General features: G+C 44.5%; 1 protein-coding gene across 3 annotated transcripts in view; it reads left to right on the forward strand.

The window, feature by feature from the left end:
- tab2 (TGF-beta activated kinase 1 (MAP3K7) binding protein 2) overlaps positions 1 to 15,796 on the forward strand; it is a 50,172-nt gene that overhangs the window by 25,299 nt on the left and 9,077 nt on the right. The window contains exons 2-4 of one of the 3 annotated variants that reach the window (XM_080790790.1): positions 10,088 to 10,121; positions 10,183 to 10,346; positions 10,717 to 12,430. In XM_080790790.1, coding sequence (XP_080646916.1) covers positions 10,245 to 10,346; positions 10,717 to 12,430 — 1,816 coding nt within the window. In that variant the 5' untranslated portion in view covers positions 10,088 to 10,121; positions 10,183 to 10,244. Of the gene's footprint in view, positions 1 to 10,087; positions 10,347 to 10,716; positions 12,431 to 15,796 lie in introns of all 3 variants that reach the window. The other 2 variants (XM_080790791.1, XM_080790792.1) reach the window with 2 other exon arrangements.

Raw genomic sequence — 15,796 nt, forward strand, 5'->3', positions numbered from 1 at the left:
GACTGGCCTGTCGTCCCCCACACCCCCAATTTGTGAGACCTCCCCATTTCCCACAGTGCCTTGGGAGGGTTGGCCGACCTGGGGAGCTGGTGCCCTTGCCTGCTTCCAATCAACCGCCAGCTGCAGGCTGTGGTGCAAGAATTTTTGATTTCCTGTCCCCCCCCCCCCCCCCATTACACGTGCACGCGTACACACACACATACCCTCTCTTACCCTTGTTTTCAAAAGTGGGCAACTAAATGGCTTGTCTCCCTACTGAAGCTCCTCGTAGTGCTGATCCCAATTCCATCTCTCTCTCGCTCTCTCTCTCTCTAGACCACCCCCCCCTTCTCTCTCTCTCTCCCTCCCCCCTCTCTCTCTCTCTCTCTGCACCGTGAGGCCCCCAGCTTCATGGCACAGTTGAGTGCAATTTGGGTTCTGCACATAAAGTGTGGTTTGTTTCTGTTCTGCAGACATGGAACAAAAGATCTCCTCTCATGCTCCTATGTACTCTGCTTTGAAAGGCTAATGCCTGATTCATAGTTCATACGTAGTTGTGCATAAAAAGTAACTGATTTGTATGCTCACAACACGTCGTGCTGCGATGCGTTGTGACTTTGTAGATATGGCTAGAGATATTTTGATGCGTGACACCTGTGTGCAACTTAGGATAAAATCAAGCCTAAGAGCAGGCGAGCACTGCTGAGCCATGTGCAATCGTTTTCCCCTTTTGTGATGATGATGGATTGGGATTGCAATTGAAAAATATTTATTTATTTCAAATAAATTAATACGGTAAATAATAATGCATTTTTTAAGACTGATGACTTTTGGCATTTTGCTAACATAAACTGGGTTATTCGTCTTAATATTTTGTTCTCAGTTCTTCCACTGATTTTTCCCATATTCCATTTCAGGGCAGTTCAAGAGGTGGTCTAACTTAAAGTTCTCATAGCGTTTTCAAGTTTTCCATTGAGCAGTGACTAATGTGACAGGACTTTATCTGAAAGAGTATTTATTTCAGTCAATCTCAACATGAGCCAGTCTTGACATTCATATGGTGAGGAATCACTTTGATTCTGAGAGAGACAGCTTTTTTGGCATGTCTGGCTCTGCTCTTAATGCGAGGCACCTCCGTGAAGTTTCCATTTGAGGTCAGGCACCCTCCAACCTCCACTGGAATCAAGGTAAAGCCTGTGGTTCCTCAATGAGAAGTTGAAAGCAGTGGAGGACAAATAAAGTACTTATTCAAATGTACAAACTACCGTACACATTTTAATATCGATGCATTGTTGTATTGAAAGTTAGCACATTTAAAAATGTAAAACAATCTTAATTGTTAATCTTAAAATGGTGGTTCATTAAAAAACTGTTTGGGTCCCAAGACTACCTTCCTAAAAATGTTGTCAAAAGTAAAATTGTTCTACTTGAAATGCAGCGGTGTGAAAGTCATGTGCAAAATAATGGTATAATCGTGTCCACCACTGGTATGAAGTGAAGAGAAGAGCTCCCAGAATGCAATGTGTGTCAGAGCAAGTGAAGATATTAGAAGGGCGGTGCCATTAATGATATAGAATATCTGTTCAACCCCTGGTGTCTATATCTGGTGTCTTTACTCGTAGCTTATCTGACTAATCTATAGTTTTACTTTAATTTTAATGTATTTGTGTGCATGGTCAATATGTTGATATACAAAAAGTTTAATGCAATGATGTAGCTTCCTAAATCACAGACACAGACTAACCAACAAGGTCGCTGCATCAAGCAAAGCATCCAGGATTATAACTTTCGCCATAAGCATGCTGACCTAGGAAATAGCAAGACCTTCTGTGGGCTTGGCGTTCGTTTGTTTCCATCAGGGCTGCAATCTGAGGTACACCACGTTACACGGGATGAGCCGTGGAAGAGGGTCTGATTTACAGTCCAACAAAATGGGACTTAACGTTTTCTGCAGTCGAACAAGCGATGGGCAAATTTTACGTTTGTTGTCTGTGGGATACTTGGTACTTCTCAGTAAACATTCACCAATAATGTTTTAGTGGTGCTGTTATTAAAAGCTCTTTTAGGTGTGGCATTTACCCTACCTTGGCTGAATGGGTGAAAGTTTTGTTTTGTTTTACTGACTATTGAGACCTGTGCAGAGAGGATTAGATATATTTGTCCATTGGGGGGGGGGGGTGTGTGTGTGTGTGTGTGTGTTTGTGTGTGCACAAATGAACGTGTGCATTGCTAGTTGCTACTGTGGATGACTGGGTCTCCTGCCAGCAGGCCTCAGCAGCATCCACTGCCAATTAGTCCCTTTATTTGTTTAAATTTTGTCCAGACTGAGAGACAGCAGTTAGACATTCCATGAAGCGTGGTTGGGCCTTAAAGCTGCAGAGGAAATTTCGGATTGAAAACTCTGTGGGTACTTTATTTTATGGTCTCCACTGTGGCACTTCTCACAGCAGCTTGCTGGGGGAGGGTGTGGTCTAATCTTGAGCATCCATCCACCATTAACTAAAAGCATTTATTTGTTTGTTTTATTTTTTGAGGGGCACTAGCCCCTCCTATGCCCAGTGTTTTGTGTTTGTTTGAATCATAGCGATGATTTCATTGGCTGAGCACCCCATAGCGATGATTTGACTGGCTGAGCAAAGTACGTATTAACGCTTCTAAAGAGAGATCAGATTTATTAGCGTATGGTAGTAATGGAAGATTATACCTCCCGGTTTTGGGGGAAATAGAAGGCGGGGCCATCTGATTGGCACTCTTATCGCCTTTATTCTGAAAAATTCCATGGCAAAAGAAGTATTAAGATGTGCCCCTAAGAGGTAGGCCTACATAGCAACAACAAAGCAACATTAAAGTTGCAAACAAGTCGCATACAACCAATGACAAACAAATACTCACTTATGCCCTTGAATGGCAAAAATAGCTGATCTACAAGCTCACAACAACGTGCCACGCTATGACATGTAAGCTTGTAGATAGGCTCATTTTTAAAAAAAATGTGCGTGCGTGCGTGCCCTCTGCTGTGTAGCTCCATTGTGTTGGTTAAATAGTTTTGTGTGGGCTGTGTGACACCGGCACAGTGTCAGGTGTTGGAGGCTAATCTTTCAGCCCGAGAGCTCCCGTTGATGATTAATCCACGTTTTATTTTCTCCCCCCTAATTGTTTCAGACGTTTTTAAGTGCGTTTTTTTTCTCCGGCAGGGTGAATGGGTCCATTGACAGAGTGTGGCAGGGCCTGTAACTTCCAGAAAATGAGCATAGGGCTGCGGGTCAATGCTTTGGCACGGCAAATAACAGCCTCAGCAATGGGAGCTTTGTCTCTATCTCTGCTGGCACCGTGGCGCTGCCTCCGGCCTGTTCCACTAGTAGCGCCTCAGGGGGCAGCCAGGCTCACCACCAAACCTACGAGCCACCTACACACATGGGGCACAATGACTGGGGAAGTCAGAGATGGGGAGGGCAGGGTTATAGCGTGCCAAAATCTAGGCCCCCGTCGATGGGCCTATAATTATGTACAGCGAAGAGGTGTGGACCTTTTCAGTTTTTTGAAGCCGGGAAACAATCTAACCGCAGTGTTGACCCGTATGTGGGTCACTTGCCAAGTAGTGCGTTTCCTTTCCCACAAGCGGTTGTTAGGCCGTGGCGCACAGCCTCCTGTGCTGCAGGCTGAATAGTTGCACAGTAGGCACCAGGTCTGTGCAAGCGCTGTGCTCTCTTCTGCCCAGTAAATCACACACGGGTAGATATCTAAGCCGATAATTGTTTTTAGATTCTAGTCTTGGCTGTAGTATTATCGGATACTCGAAATTATGCTTAGTTTTCCAAGTGACGTATTCTGCCAGCCTTTTAAATCAGGTAGATGCGATCTGATTGCCGCTTCAGAGTCTAGCCTTGGCTATAGTTGTATATCTGATGCTGAAAACCAGGCTTGGATCTCCACAGGGCCTTATTAGCTTCATCTGCTGGAGGAGTTGGAAAATACTTCACTGTAGGCGGTAAGGTTTGCTCTAAACATGTAATATGAGATATGGCAAACTGTTTTCCTCTGGTTTGCATTTAGATGGCTCTCCGTGCTGCCTTTGCACTCTTCTTTTGACAGAACACAAAATGAATTCCACAGTCTGGTGGTATGATTGCAAAACGTTCCATTTCCTTATATTGCAGAAGACAAAGAAAAGCATTGAGGGATGGGTTTAAGCGTGGTTTAATGCAATGAAATTGTCATCTTTTATTATGCAGACATTTTCAAAGTTTTATTTTCCCCAAATTGTAGAATTAAATCAACTTACCCCCCCCCCCCCCCCACCCATAAAAAAAAGAAAAGACTATAATCCCCAAAATGTTGTTACATTTGTTGAATGATTGATTCAAAGTAATTTTACAGTTAGACAATCAATGTTATATTAAAAAATTCAATGCCCATTTTTATACTTTTTGTTAAAAGACTTTGTGCAAATCTATTAAGCTCACAATGTATCTCATTGTAATGCAACGGTAGCAGATCACAACACGTAGTATCAAGGTAGTAGCCTGTAAGCTCCGCCTTTCCTAGGCAGCATCATCTCTGACTGCAGAAATCACCTAAAATATCCTCTCGACAGAGAGACCGGTCAATTCCTCCTTTTCTGGCTGACTCCCTTTCACTAGCTCCCTCTTTGACAGTAGCCCAAGAGCCCCGCCCCCTGTTATCAGGCCCAGACGGATGTTTTAGCAAGCAGATTTACGGCTGCTCACTTATGACATAACACATGCTCGCTGCTCCGATAAGACGGCAGCGTAGTCGCGCCGCCTGACACCAAGGCTTCTCCTCGGCACCGAAAAGGCCAGACGTGTTCCCTTAGTACTAGTTCACATTTTAATAACCCTTTTATCAGCCAATCAGACTGTGATGGCTAATGTCCTTTTAAAGGTGGCTCTGGATCGTGTTTGGCCTTGAAATTCTCTCTGGTGGATTTTAAATTGAGGGATTCTTTTTTTTAGCTTAAGAGTTAAGACGAGACTTATTATAGTAGAGATGCATGATTACATTTTCATATTGGTATCGAATATGTCGACCATTATTTACTTAATGCTGAAGGTGATTGCATAAGTGCAAATTCAAAAAGTGTTTTCTGGGGAAACTCTCAAAAGGGTCTACCTGTAGAACAAATAAAAAGATGTCAAGTATATTTAAGATGTTTGAACTAATAATTATGTGCATCAGTAGTTCTAATACCGGTAAGTCAGCTAATTACTGTTTTAAGAAGTCTGCACATGCACCTAGAATAACAGGAGTAAGGTAAACCCTATTGAAAATGTGTATTGACCATGCAATTGATTGGTTATCAAATATCAGCCAAAAGTTCAATATTGTGCAACCTAAATGTGTCCTTGGTCAACCCGGGTCCCAGTGGGTTCAGCAATGAGGGTTTTAACATTTCGCCATCACTGCTCCACCTGACTTCAATAAAAAAAAGATAATACAGACGTCATGTCCCTCAGTCGGGCCCTGGTTGTATTGACCGTAACGCTGTACCTCAGCCCCTAGACGGCAGAGCAGAACAGGGTGTGCTTCTTCCATCTGTCATAATGTTTTGAATGGCATATCTGAGGTTCCCACAGGAGGAAGTTTTGAAAGACTGTGGTTAGAAGAAGAGAAGAGAGCGAGGGAGCATGCAAGATGGCTGTCTTTTGCACTCACACACGGCAAGATTCTCATGGATGTTGTGATCCCTAATGGTTAACATTGAGCAACGGTTAGGGACGTGAGCTTGACACTGTACGACTCCCCCACCCCCAGTTTGACTCCCTGAAACAGCTGGTGACGTTTGAGTGGTGAATGAGGTGCTCTGTGTGGCCTTTACATTTCTTAATTCTGCTGTTATTCAGTGTTATGCACCAAATTCACAGACACAAATTCCAGCAAGTAACATACGAAAAGGTATCCTTCCAGCAATGCGCCTACACCTGTACCCCCGGCTGATTTAGGTGAGCACTGAGCAGTCCGTCTGATTGAGTAGGAAATCATTCTCATTTAAAAAAAACTGCGCTGTCTGCTACTTGACTGTCTGCTACTCAAATGCCTGTTTGGGTGGCTTTTTAATATGCGTCAAGTTTAAAGGCTTTTTAAACTTATCCTTGCTTAAGGGTGTTCTTGAAGCCTGTCCCGATGGGACCTCCCTTCACTACAATCAAAATGAATAAAACCCACACTGACTTTCACTTTGAAACATTTTTTAAAGTAGCAAAAATAACCGATCTACAAGCTCACAACGTGTCGTAATCTTGTAGATTGGTTATTTTCGCTAGTTTTGTGTGACTTTCTTGTGGAATGAAGTAGGGCATTAATTTGTGGAAGAAAAAAACAACAACATAGAAGTTTATGATGATGATACAAGGTTTCTGCTCGACAGCAACAATATGATCCAGAGAGGCTGACTGAGTGGGCGTGGCATCAGAAACTAGACATTAAAAGTAACTAGGTACATTTACTCAAGTACAATTCCATGGTATTTTTGCTTTACTGGAATATGTCAATTTTTTTATACTTTTTACTTCTACTCCACTACATCTCAGAGGTAAATAATGTACTTTTACTCCACTAGAGAGATATTTGAAAACGTGAGTTAGTAGTTAATTTGTAGCTTTAGATTATTATTCCCCGCAAATCGTTACACGCTATCTCAGTCATGTGTTCAAGCCGGATCTGTCCGATATTTCATATTCCATCCTAATTGGCTAACATTGGCTTTCAAAGTTTGCAGGATTGGCCCGTTTTGAACAAAAGGCCTCAAATCATGAACGCAGCGTACAATTTACGTGAAATCTTTCTCAGACTTTCCTACTAGGCTGAGGGAAATATCCCACCCTTTTCACATTGGCCTGTTATAGCGCCACCAACAGGTGGATTTTTGCAAAACACATTTTTGGAACAAAATTCCTCAAATCATCCAATTGCCATCCAAGGTGTAAGAAGAAATGGCACTCTTTTCACATTGGCCTATTATAGTGCGACCAGGAGGCCACAACCTGGTGCAGACCTGTGCTTTTTCTAGTTTAATATATTTTAGACATATTATGATAACGGCACATTCTGCATAAAATGGTGCATTTATTTATATAGCGCTTCTATCCAAAGCGTTTCACATAGATTGTGTGCATTACATTCACACACAGTCTCTCTCTCTCTCACACACTCACTCACTCACTCACACACTCACTCACTCACACACACACACACACACACACACACACACACACACACACACACACTCCTTCATACACAGATGACGGAGGAAACCATGCTAGGCACCAACCTGCACATGGGGAGCAATTAGGTGTACTTTCTTAGTAGTACTTTTGGTACTTGGTGCCAATTTTGGTGCTTTTTATACCAATACTTTTACTCAAGTAATTCCGGACTATTTCTACATTGAATTATAGATACTTTTAAGTAAAAGTGGAGTACTTTTTCCACCACCGGGGACACCAGAAACAAAGCTTCTCATTCTGGCGTGGAATGATGATGATAACTTGACTAATGATTATGTGCAGATTAAGCTTGCCCTACTTGGCTGCCGTTCAGATCTGCTCTCCACTCAATAAGGGAATGTTGACGTTGAGATCTGCCGGAGAGGCCTCGTTTCCTCAATAGTCAGAGGTGGTTTCCTCTTTGGCCCTGCTCTTTTATTAAGCAGCGTTGTGGAGGAGGAGGAGGAGGGCTTCTGAAATTTTCTCTTTGAGCGTCTCTGAAGATTTTTTTCTGTTTTTAAAGCTCAGCGTCGTAATGAACGGATGACCTCAAACTTCTGACTGATGTCTCTTTCCTTTCTTTTGTTGTATTTTGTAGTTGCGATAGATCAACCATTGTCTCCCTTCCTCCCATACTATGTCATGCATCTGCCCTTAACTGCTCTCCAAAACACAGAAGTTGTCTAGCTCAGACCACCAGCCTCAAACTATGGGAAGAGGACTGAGGTCAATGGCAGTGCGTGCTTCTGCACTTTTATGTGTGGTAATAATAATATGCATATAATTACGTGTATGTTGGACAGAACAGACACACGATGAAAATATCTATTGAAGCTATTCAGCCTCTTTGCAAGTAAAGCACTTATTCTTTCATATGGTTTACTTTAAGCATTCCATGGAACCCCTCTTATGTCCTCTTGTATGTTGGATAAATATCGTTGTCTCTCTGTAATGTATAAATAGATGTAGTTTTCACATGGAGCTTATGCTCTTGTACTTCCGATTAATGGCTTATGTACCTTGATGAGAATTCTTTGTATTTTTTCTAGGCAGGGCAACCAGACGTCCCAGTTTGTATTTTGTCTAGGCAGGGCAACCAGACGTCCCAGTTTGCATTTTGTCTAGGCAGGGCAACCAGACGTCCCAATTTGACCGGGGGCGCGTTCGGAAATACCACACCGGAGCGCACTCGCCTATTAGTTTGCATTGCACAGTGGGCTCAGTGCGCTATTTCCGAACGCGCCCCAAGATTGTCACCGGGTTCGAGCTGGGTGTCCCACAGTCCCGACATTTTGAACACTAATGTCCCGCTTTTCAACATTCACTACGAAATTGTCCCGGTTTTCGCCAGGATTACAATAATAGCAGTTGTATCCAGTTGTTGCATAAACGTTGATCATGTTCTTTTCATGTAAAAATGCTCACCTAACCAATCAGAAAAAACATAAACAAATGCATTGCGTGTCTGAATTCAACACAGAGGGTGATGTTTGTCAATCAGTCGTTGCCTCTATGTGGCCCCTATGGTGTGTATACATTGCTCATGCATGTACGTGCACGTCCTGGTTTTGAGGGGATGAATATTTGGTCACCCTTAGTTTGTCAAAACTCTGCAGTAGCACAATGAAGGCATCGTTTTCTCGTTGCATTTTTTCATATTTACTAGTGTATCTAGTGTGTAACAGCACTTTTGTTAAAGGTGTTTGTGGTGTTTACTACTTTCCCTAAGCCCTAAGGGATCAATCAATGCTGATTATTTCAGTGGTCCTTAGACCAACCGTGCCTTGGGATTTCGTGACACATTATTAGTGCAATACTGTATATACAAATATACAAAAAGTGGCTAATTTTAAATGTACTATTTCGGTATTTCATGCACAATTGTTTATTTCCCTATACAGAGGCAAAGTGCCCCTCGGAGTACAGGTCTCCACCAGGACAATAGCGTTTGTGATGTGTAGGAGTAATATAAACATTTTATGTTTATTATTATAATCTTTTTGCAATAATCTGTGGTCTGGTGGTTGTATAACAGGGCAATACAAATAAATATATCACACGTTACAGTGTATTCATGATGTTTAGTAGTGCACATAGTTGTACACAGATCGTTTTAGGTAAGAACATGGGAATGTGTGTGCATAATTTTACGGAAATTGCATGTTGTGTTCATGATTTGTGGTATTATGTTCAAAACGGACCAATCCTGCAAACTTTGGAAGGCAATCTTAGCCATAGGGATGGAATATGGGGAAGGGAACAGGTCCGTGTTGATCACATGACTAGAGATAGTGTACCGATTTCCCTGATGTATGGATAAAAATGTGTACAAGTAATATAAAGCAATGTGTTTTGCAATAATCTGCCTCATGGTGGTGCTATAATAGGCTGTTGTGGAATAATTCAGGTAGAGGTTTGTCGTTGGCATCCAGGGTGTGTGTGTGTGTGTGTGCACAGTTTGGCATCGACCGGGCCAACGGTGCCAGAGATTAGCTGTACGCAGAGCAGACAGACACACATGCGAATACACACACACACACACACACACACACACACACACACACACACACACAGACGGAGTGCAACACATACTCTCCCCATGCCTTCGGCAATTATATACCGTAATAAAAACAAATGGATAAATAAAACGTTGACTTAGTGTCCCTACTTAGCGGATGTCGTTATAGGCAGAAATTGTAAGATTTTTCAAAAAGGCAGATCTACAAGCTCACATGGTGACGCATTGCATTGTAAGCTTGTGGATCAGCTAGATCTACTGTATTTTACTTGGCTATTTATTTTACTTATGTGTGTCTTCGGCAGAAAAGGTTTGAAAACCACTGGTTTACCTTCTCTCTCCCTCTCTCTCTCCCTCTCCCCTCCAGAAGATGTTGAGGTTGGGTTGCTGCCACCACTGAGGCTCCCAGTGTGCTGAGTTGCTGCCACCACTGAGGCTCCCAGTGTGCTGACCACCACTGAGGCTCCCAGTGTGCTGACCAAAGCAAGCAGTCCTGACCCGCATCCTGACCTGCTAATACACGAATGGCCCAAGGAAGCCACCAGATTGACACTCAGGTTTTGCATGACCTGCGCCAGAAGTTCCCTGAAGTCCCTGCGGGTGTCGTTTCACAGTGTGTTCTCCAGGTACACTTTAAGAAATTATTCTTTTTTTTGACCGATGTATGCAAAAAGATGTATCCCTTAAATAGAAATAACTTGTTCTTTTTTTGGACCGAAGTTATCAAATATATAATCTTTTCAGAAATGTATTTTAGAAAAAATATATATACTGTAGATTAATTTTCTTTTTTTTGCTCATCTGTGTGCGGAAGGAAAAGTGGATTGTCTTTGTATATGAATCATATCATTTTTCTGTTTAGATGAATGCTGGTTTATTGACTGAGCAATGTGTGGTTTATTCATAATTGCGTTTAATGATGATATTCTTTGTATCATATCGTACCTAATAAGGTCTAAATGGTACCTAACTTCAATACTTCTCCCCCCCCCCCAGAACAACAACAACCTAGACGCCTGCTGTGAGTACCTGTCCCAGGTGAGCCCGGGCTACCTATACAGTGAAGGAGGAAACCTCAACTTCACGGACGACCCCACGTTCATCAGGCTCCGCAATCACATGACCCAGCTGAACCTGGGTCTGCAGACTCAGAATGTGCACGGGTCCTCGGCGCGCGGCGACGGAGGCCTGAGGATGAACGGCAGCAGGACTCTGGCCCACAGCCTGAGCGACGGGCCCCTCCAGACGGGCCAGGCGGCCAACACTGACTTCTACCAGCAGGAGCCCCAGTCAGCCCCGGCGCAGGTCCCCTCCGGCCTCAATGTCTTTGGCGTGATGGAGCCCACACGCAAGCCGCAGCCGCCCCAGCATCTGGGACTCCTCGGACTCAAAAGTGGGAGCGCGGGCGGCCAGCAGGCGCCCCGCTTCAACCCCATCACCGTCACCCTGGCGCCCAACATCAACATGAACACGGGCCGCAACACCCCCACCTCTTTGCACATACACGGCGGGCCCCAGTCGGGCCTGAGCAGTCCCAACTCCATCTACATAAGGCCTTACGTCAGCCAGTCCGGTACGACCCGGCAGAGCCAGCAGCAGCAAGCGGGCCGGGCCCAGTACAGCCCCACCACGCAGCCGCGGGAGCAGATCTACCAGATCTCCCACCCGTCATCCCTGCCCGGGTCCTGGTCGGGCTCCCAGCATGCTCTGTCCTCCTCACATACCTCACAGCACCAGACCCAGGGCCACCAGACCTCCCACGTCTACATGCCCATCAGCTCCCCCACCAACCCCCAGGCCCCCTCCTTCCTTCAGGCTGCGTCCTCTGGAGGAGGCCAGCCGTCCACCTCCTGCTCCTCCTCTGTCATGCCCTCCATGTCCTCCTTCAGCCAGTACAACATCCAGAACATCTCCACCGGCCCGCGGAAGAACCAGATCGAGATCAAACTTGAACCTCCGCAGAGGAGCAACTCCACCACCACCACGGCGGTGCTGCGGACGGGCAGTGGGCCGCGCTCCTCGTGCTCCACCACCTCCTCCTGCTCCTCTTCCTCCTCCTGCCCGTCGTCCTCCTCCTCCTCTGCCGGGGCCCCCACCACGGGCCCCCCCTCCACCCCTCTCTCCATCGGAGGCCCAGGCCTGAGCCGCAGCCAGCCCACCGTTTACATCTCCGCCAGCCCGCCCACCGCTGCTACCACGCCTTCCGACGAGGCCAACATGGCACCCGTGGGCTCCCGATCGCAGCCCAAGTTTTACATTTCTGCCAACTCCTCTGGCGACGACGGCGGGTGTCGGAACCCCCCCACCGTCTACATCTCTTCCAACCCTCCAATGCAAGGCCAATCCGGGAACAGGAGTTTGGGGGGCCAGGTGAGCATGGGCCCCGCCTATATCCACCACCATCCGCCCAAGTCTCGTGCCTCGATGGGGGGTCACGGGGGCACGGCGTCTTCGCCGCGTGTGGTCGTGACCCAGCCCAACACCAAGTACACTTTTAAAATCACCGTGTCCCCCAACAAGCCCCCCGCGGTGTCGCCTGGAGTCGTGTCCCCAACTTTTGAGCCCACCAACCTCCTCAGTCTCCCCGCAGACCACCACTTTGCGGAGCCGGACCCCTCAGACCCCTCAGATCCGCTGTCGGCACAGAGGGAGAGGCCCAGTGAGCCTCGCAGACTCAGCATGGGTTCAGACGACGCAGCATACACGCAAGGTGAGGCTCACTGTGTTTAACAAATACCTGTATGTTGCAATGTTCGCTTGCAAAGTCTATGGGTGCAACAGTTAATTGAACTAACCCTAAATTATTTTTGATTTAAATACAATAATCAGTTTGTGAGGATAGAGATATATACCGGTACAGTGACTGTACCGGTATATATCTAGCCTGCAAGTGTTTTATGTGTGTGTACCGGGTACACACACATAAAACACTTGCAGGCTAGATCAGCTATTTATTATAATAGTAATAGGGCTTAAGCGGTTAATCAGACTAATCCATTTAGTTGATTATTAAAAAAAACAATTAAAATATATTTGCGTTGATCATTCAATTAATCAAAAAGGTAATCGATAAAATAATTTAAGAATTATTGAAGTCCCTATGTTTATTTCCACGAGCGTTAAATACATCTTTACTTGGTGTATGTGAGAATAAATAATGATTCCTAGTTGCAAAGGGTTTTGTATAAATGAAACCATGTGATTCGTTCACCTGGTTTGGTGGCTCATGGTTTATCTTAATGCATCACATGTGACGTAGCTGCCATTGCATTGCAAAGTGTCTGGCATTTGCCATCCTATCTTAATGCCATTTTCACAGATCAACGACTGGCATGCCTGGAGCCTGGCCAACCCTACTCTAGATAACAACTAGTAGTTGTAACTTGGAACGCACAGACACAGTGAAAAAATGCCTCCCCAAAAACTGTTGACACTACAAATAATCTTCAGAAAAAGCCATCAAACATCTGTGTTTTACTGTCTGCTACACAGACTATTGGTTACTGTCTGCTACACAGACTATTGGTTACTGTCTGCTACACAGACTATTGGTTACTGTCTGCTACACAGACTATTGGTTGTTTAGACTGTGTTTACTGTCTGCTACACAGACTATTGGTTGTTTAGACTGTGTTTACTGTCTGCTACACAGACTATTAGTTGTTTAGCAAATGTCAAGTGGCTGAAGAGTCCACTTCCTATCCAATCTTCCTCAGTACAATGGTTTAAGAGGCTGCATAGACCCTTTTTAGAGACGTGGTTGTTACAATAAATAACGGTATACATTTTTGTCTACCAGCAGTTGGCCTTAAATGCTTTTTCCACACCATCCTGCCAAGAAAGTAATTTTACTATAAAGCACGCTTTATGTCATTTTCAAAGTTGGTTTCCATAATATTGGCCATAAAGCATTTCTTCAGCCAAACTGTGTATACTCGCTGTCATTAAACTTCAGTCAATGTTGAAACGCTGCTCCACTGCATACTAATCCACTGGGAGAGATAAAAGCTAAGGTGACTCGCCCAGGGAGGGACGTTGAGATGACGGGGGAGTGAGTAAATGCTGTGTTTGCACCGACAGCCTTTAAGAAGGGGCCGTATTCTGTAACGTGACTCAAACTCATCTTAGCACAGTGGCGTTTCCTTTTTTGGTCTTTTGACTGCATTACATGTGAGTCACTGCCTGTGGCCCTCAACGCTACACTGACTACTGCCATGCGAGGCTTCTCCCCGTGGCCTACTTCTGCCGACCCTCGTCAGTTTAATTTCACTCCAAAGAGGCTTTATTGACATTAACAACAAACATTGTTGCATTGCCAAAGCACGAATGTGAAACGCATTGCTGATTCATCTCAATTCGGCGTGGTAGAAGTGACCCATAACAATTCAATTTACCTTCCAGAAGGTCCCTGGGCATGGTGAGATCAATCTTACAACTTGCCAGAGCGTAAGTGCAAAACACATTTTGTTTCGTGTAGAAAACTGGATAGATCTGTAATACACACACTGTATTACAAACATTTTATTTACTTATTAAGACATATTTGAGGGCATTTTATAGAGAGACACAGGACTGTGTAGTGATACAAGGAGTAGAGAAGGATCATGCCATCCCTCAGTGTTTTGCAGGTAGCTAGCTACAGTACATAATCTTGTAGCCAGGCTGCATATTTCCCATAATTCACTTAACTGTCTGTTAGGTTTTGGAATTCATTCCATTGTTATCTGTCTTGCGCAAGTCTTTTTCTGTCTCACATGACACAGCAGGCAGAGTGGGTAGGGCGTGGAGCGTTGGAGCAGCGTATTTACATTTTAGAAATATAGCCACTAGCCAGGCAGACGTGCATTGAGTGAGCAGGTGTAGGTGCTCGGTGTCTTGCCAAGGCGCATGTACAGTATGATTAAAGTTCTCAGTCGCCATGACTGATTTTAATTTGAAAGCATGTCGCGCACCGGAAATAGACGATCTACAATCGACTATTTTTGGTTATTAGTTGTTTTAAGATGAAAGATTATAGAGAGCAAAAGTGAAAGCCTCAATCTGCAATTTCTGCAACTGGTTATAGAACAGCAGGAACATTTAGAACAATGATACCTAAACATAGTTATTCATAGACATATCGTGTTAATTGTAGAATAACTACAATAATACAATAAAATGCCATCTGTTTGGCTAGTGTTTAGGGGGATACATTTTTGTTGTTGCTTAAAACGCTATACTATATATACTTAAGTTGACTGGGGTCCCCCACCACTCTATACTTGGTGCGCTCCTTTTGCCCCCTCACAAATCTCCTCGTCAAACATGTACAAGATAGATGTAGATCGGCTGTTTTCACCGACTGTTCACCCCCATAACAGGGACATTTGGGTCCATCTGGTTAACGTGTGGGTGCGCGCATGCGCGTGTGTGTGTGTGCGTGCGTAAGCTTTTGTGTGTATGTCGGGGGCGTTATTACCTGTCAACACACAAAAGAATTATGGCATTCAGGTACTGTATAGACTTGTACACATCTGTACATTTATGTGTAGCCATAGTATCCTGTACTATACACTATGTACTAGACCAGTACTTGCCTCGAGCAACCTGCTAACTGCGATCAAATTCAGCTCCTCTGCACGACCACAATAGGTGTTGAAATGAGGGCCGATAGGAGGCGGTGAGGAATCTGCGTGAGCCTGATATAGTTCCCCTTTCCTCCTCGACACAAAGTTGCTTTCACACAGAGGAATAATGACTCAGAACTGGTTAGATTGCTCTGTGCGGCCATTTGCGTTTGGGTTATCCGATAAGTCTGTCACCATACCCGCGGCAATGTGCCACTCATTTCTCATTTCTTGAATATTTTTTTGGTTTGTCGGGAAAATGTCTCAGTTACACATCCCATCCTGTTTAAATCCTGTAAACAGTTTGTCTGTTTAGAGACTCGTCTTACTGTGGTGATGGTGGAGCATGAAAATAATGGCAAATTATCCATTTATTTTTTTTGTCTAGCAGTACTGGCAGTGCCAATGGTTCACTTCTGAATGCAAAACAATGGTTGACTTGTGTGTGTGTGTGTGTGTGTGTGTGTGTG

Source organism: Protomyctophum bolini (genome assembly GCF_963924005.1).
Source record: "Protomyctophum bolini genome assembly, chromosome: 19".
Taxonomy (NCBI): Eukaryota; Metazoa; Chordata; class Actinopteri; order Myctophiformes; family Myctophidae; genus Protomyctophum; species Protomyctophum bolini.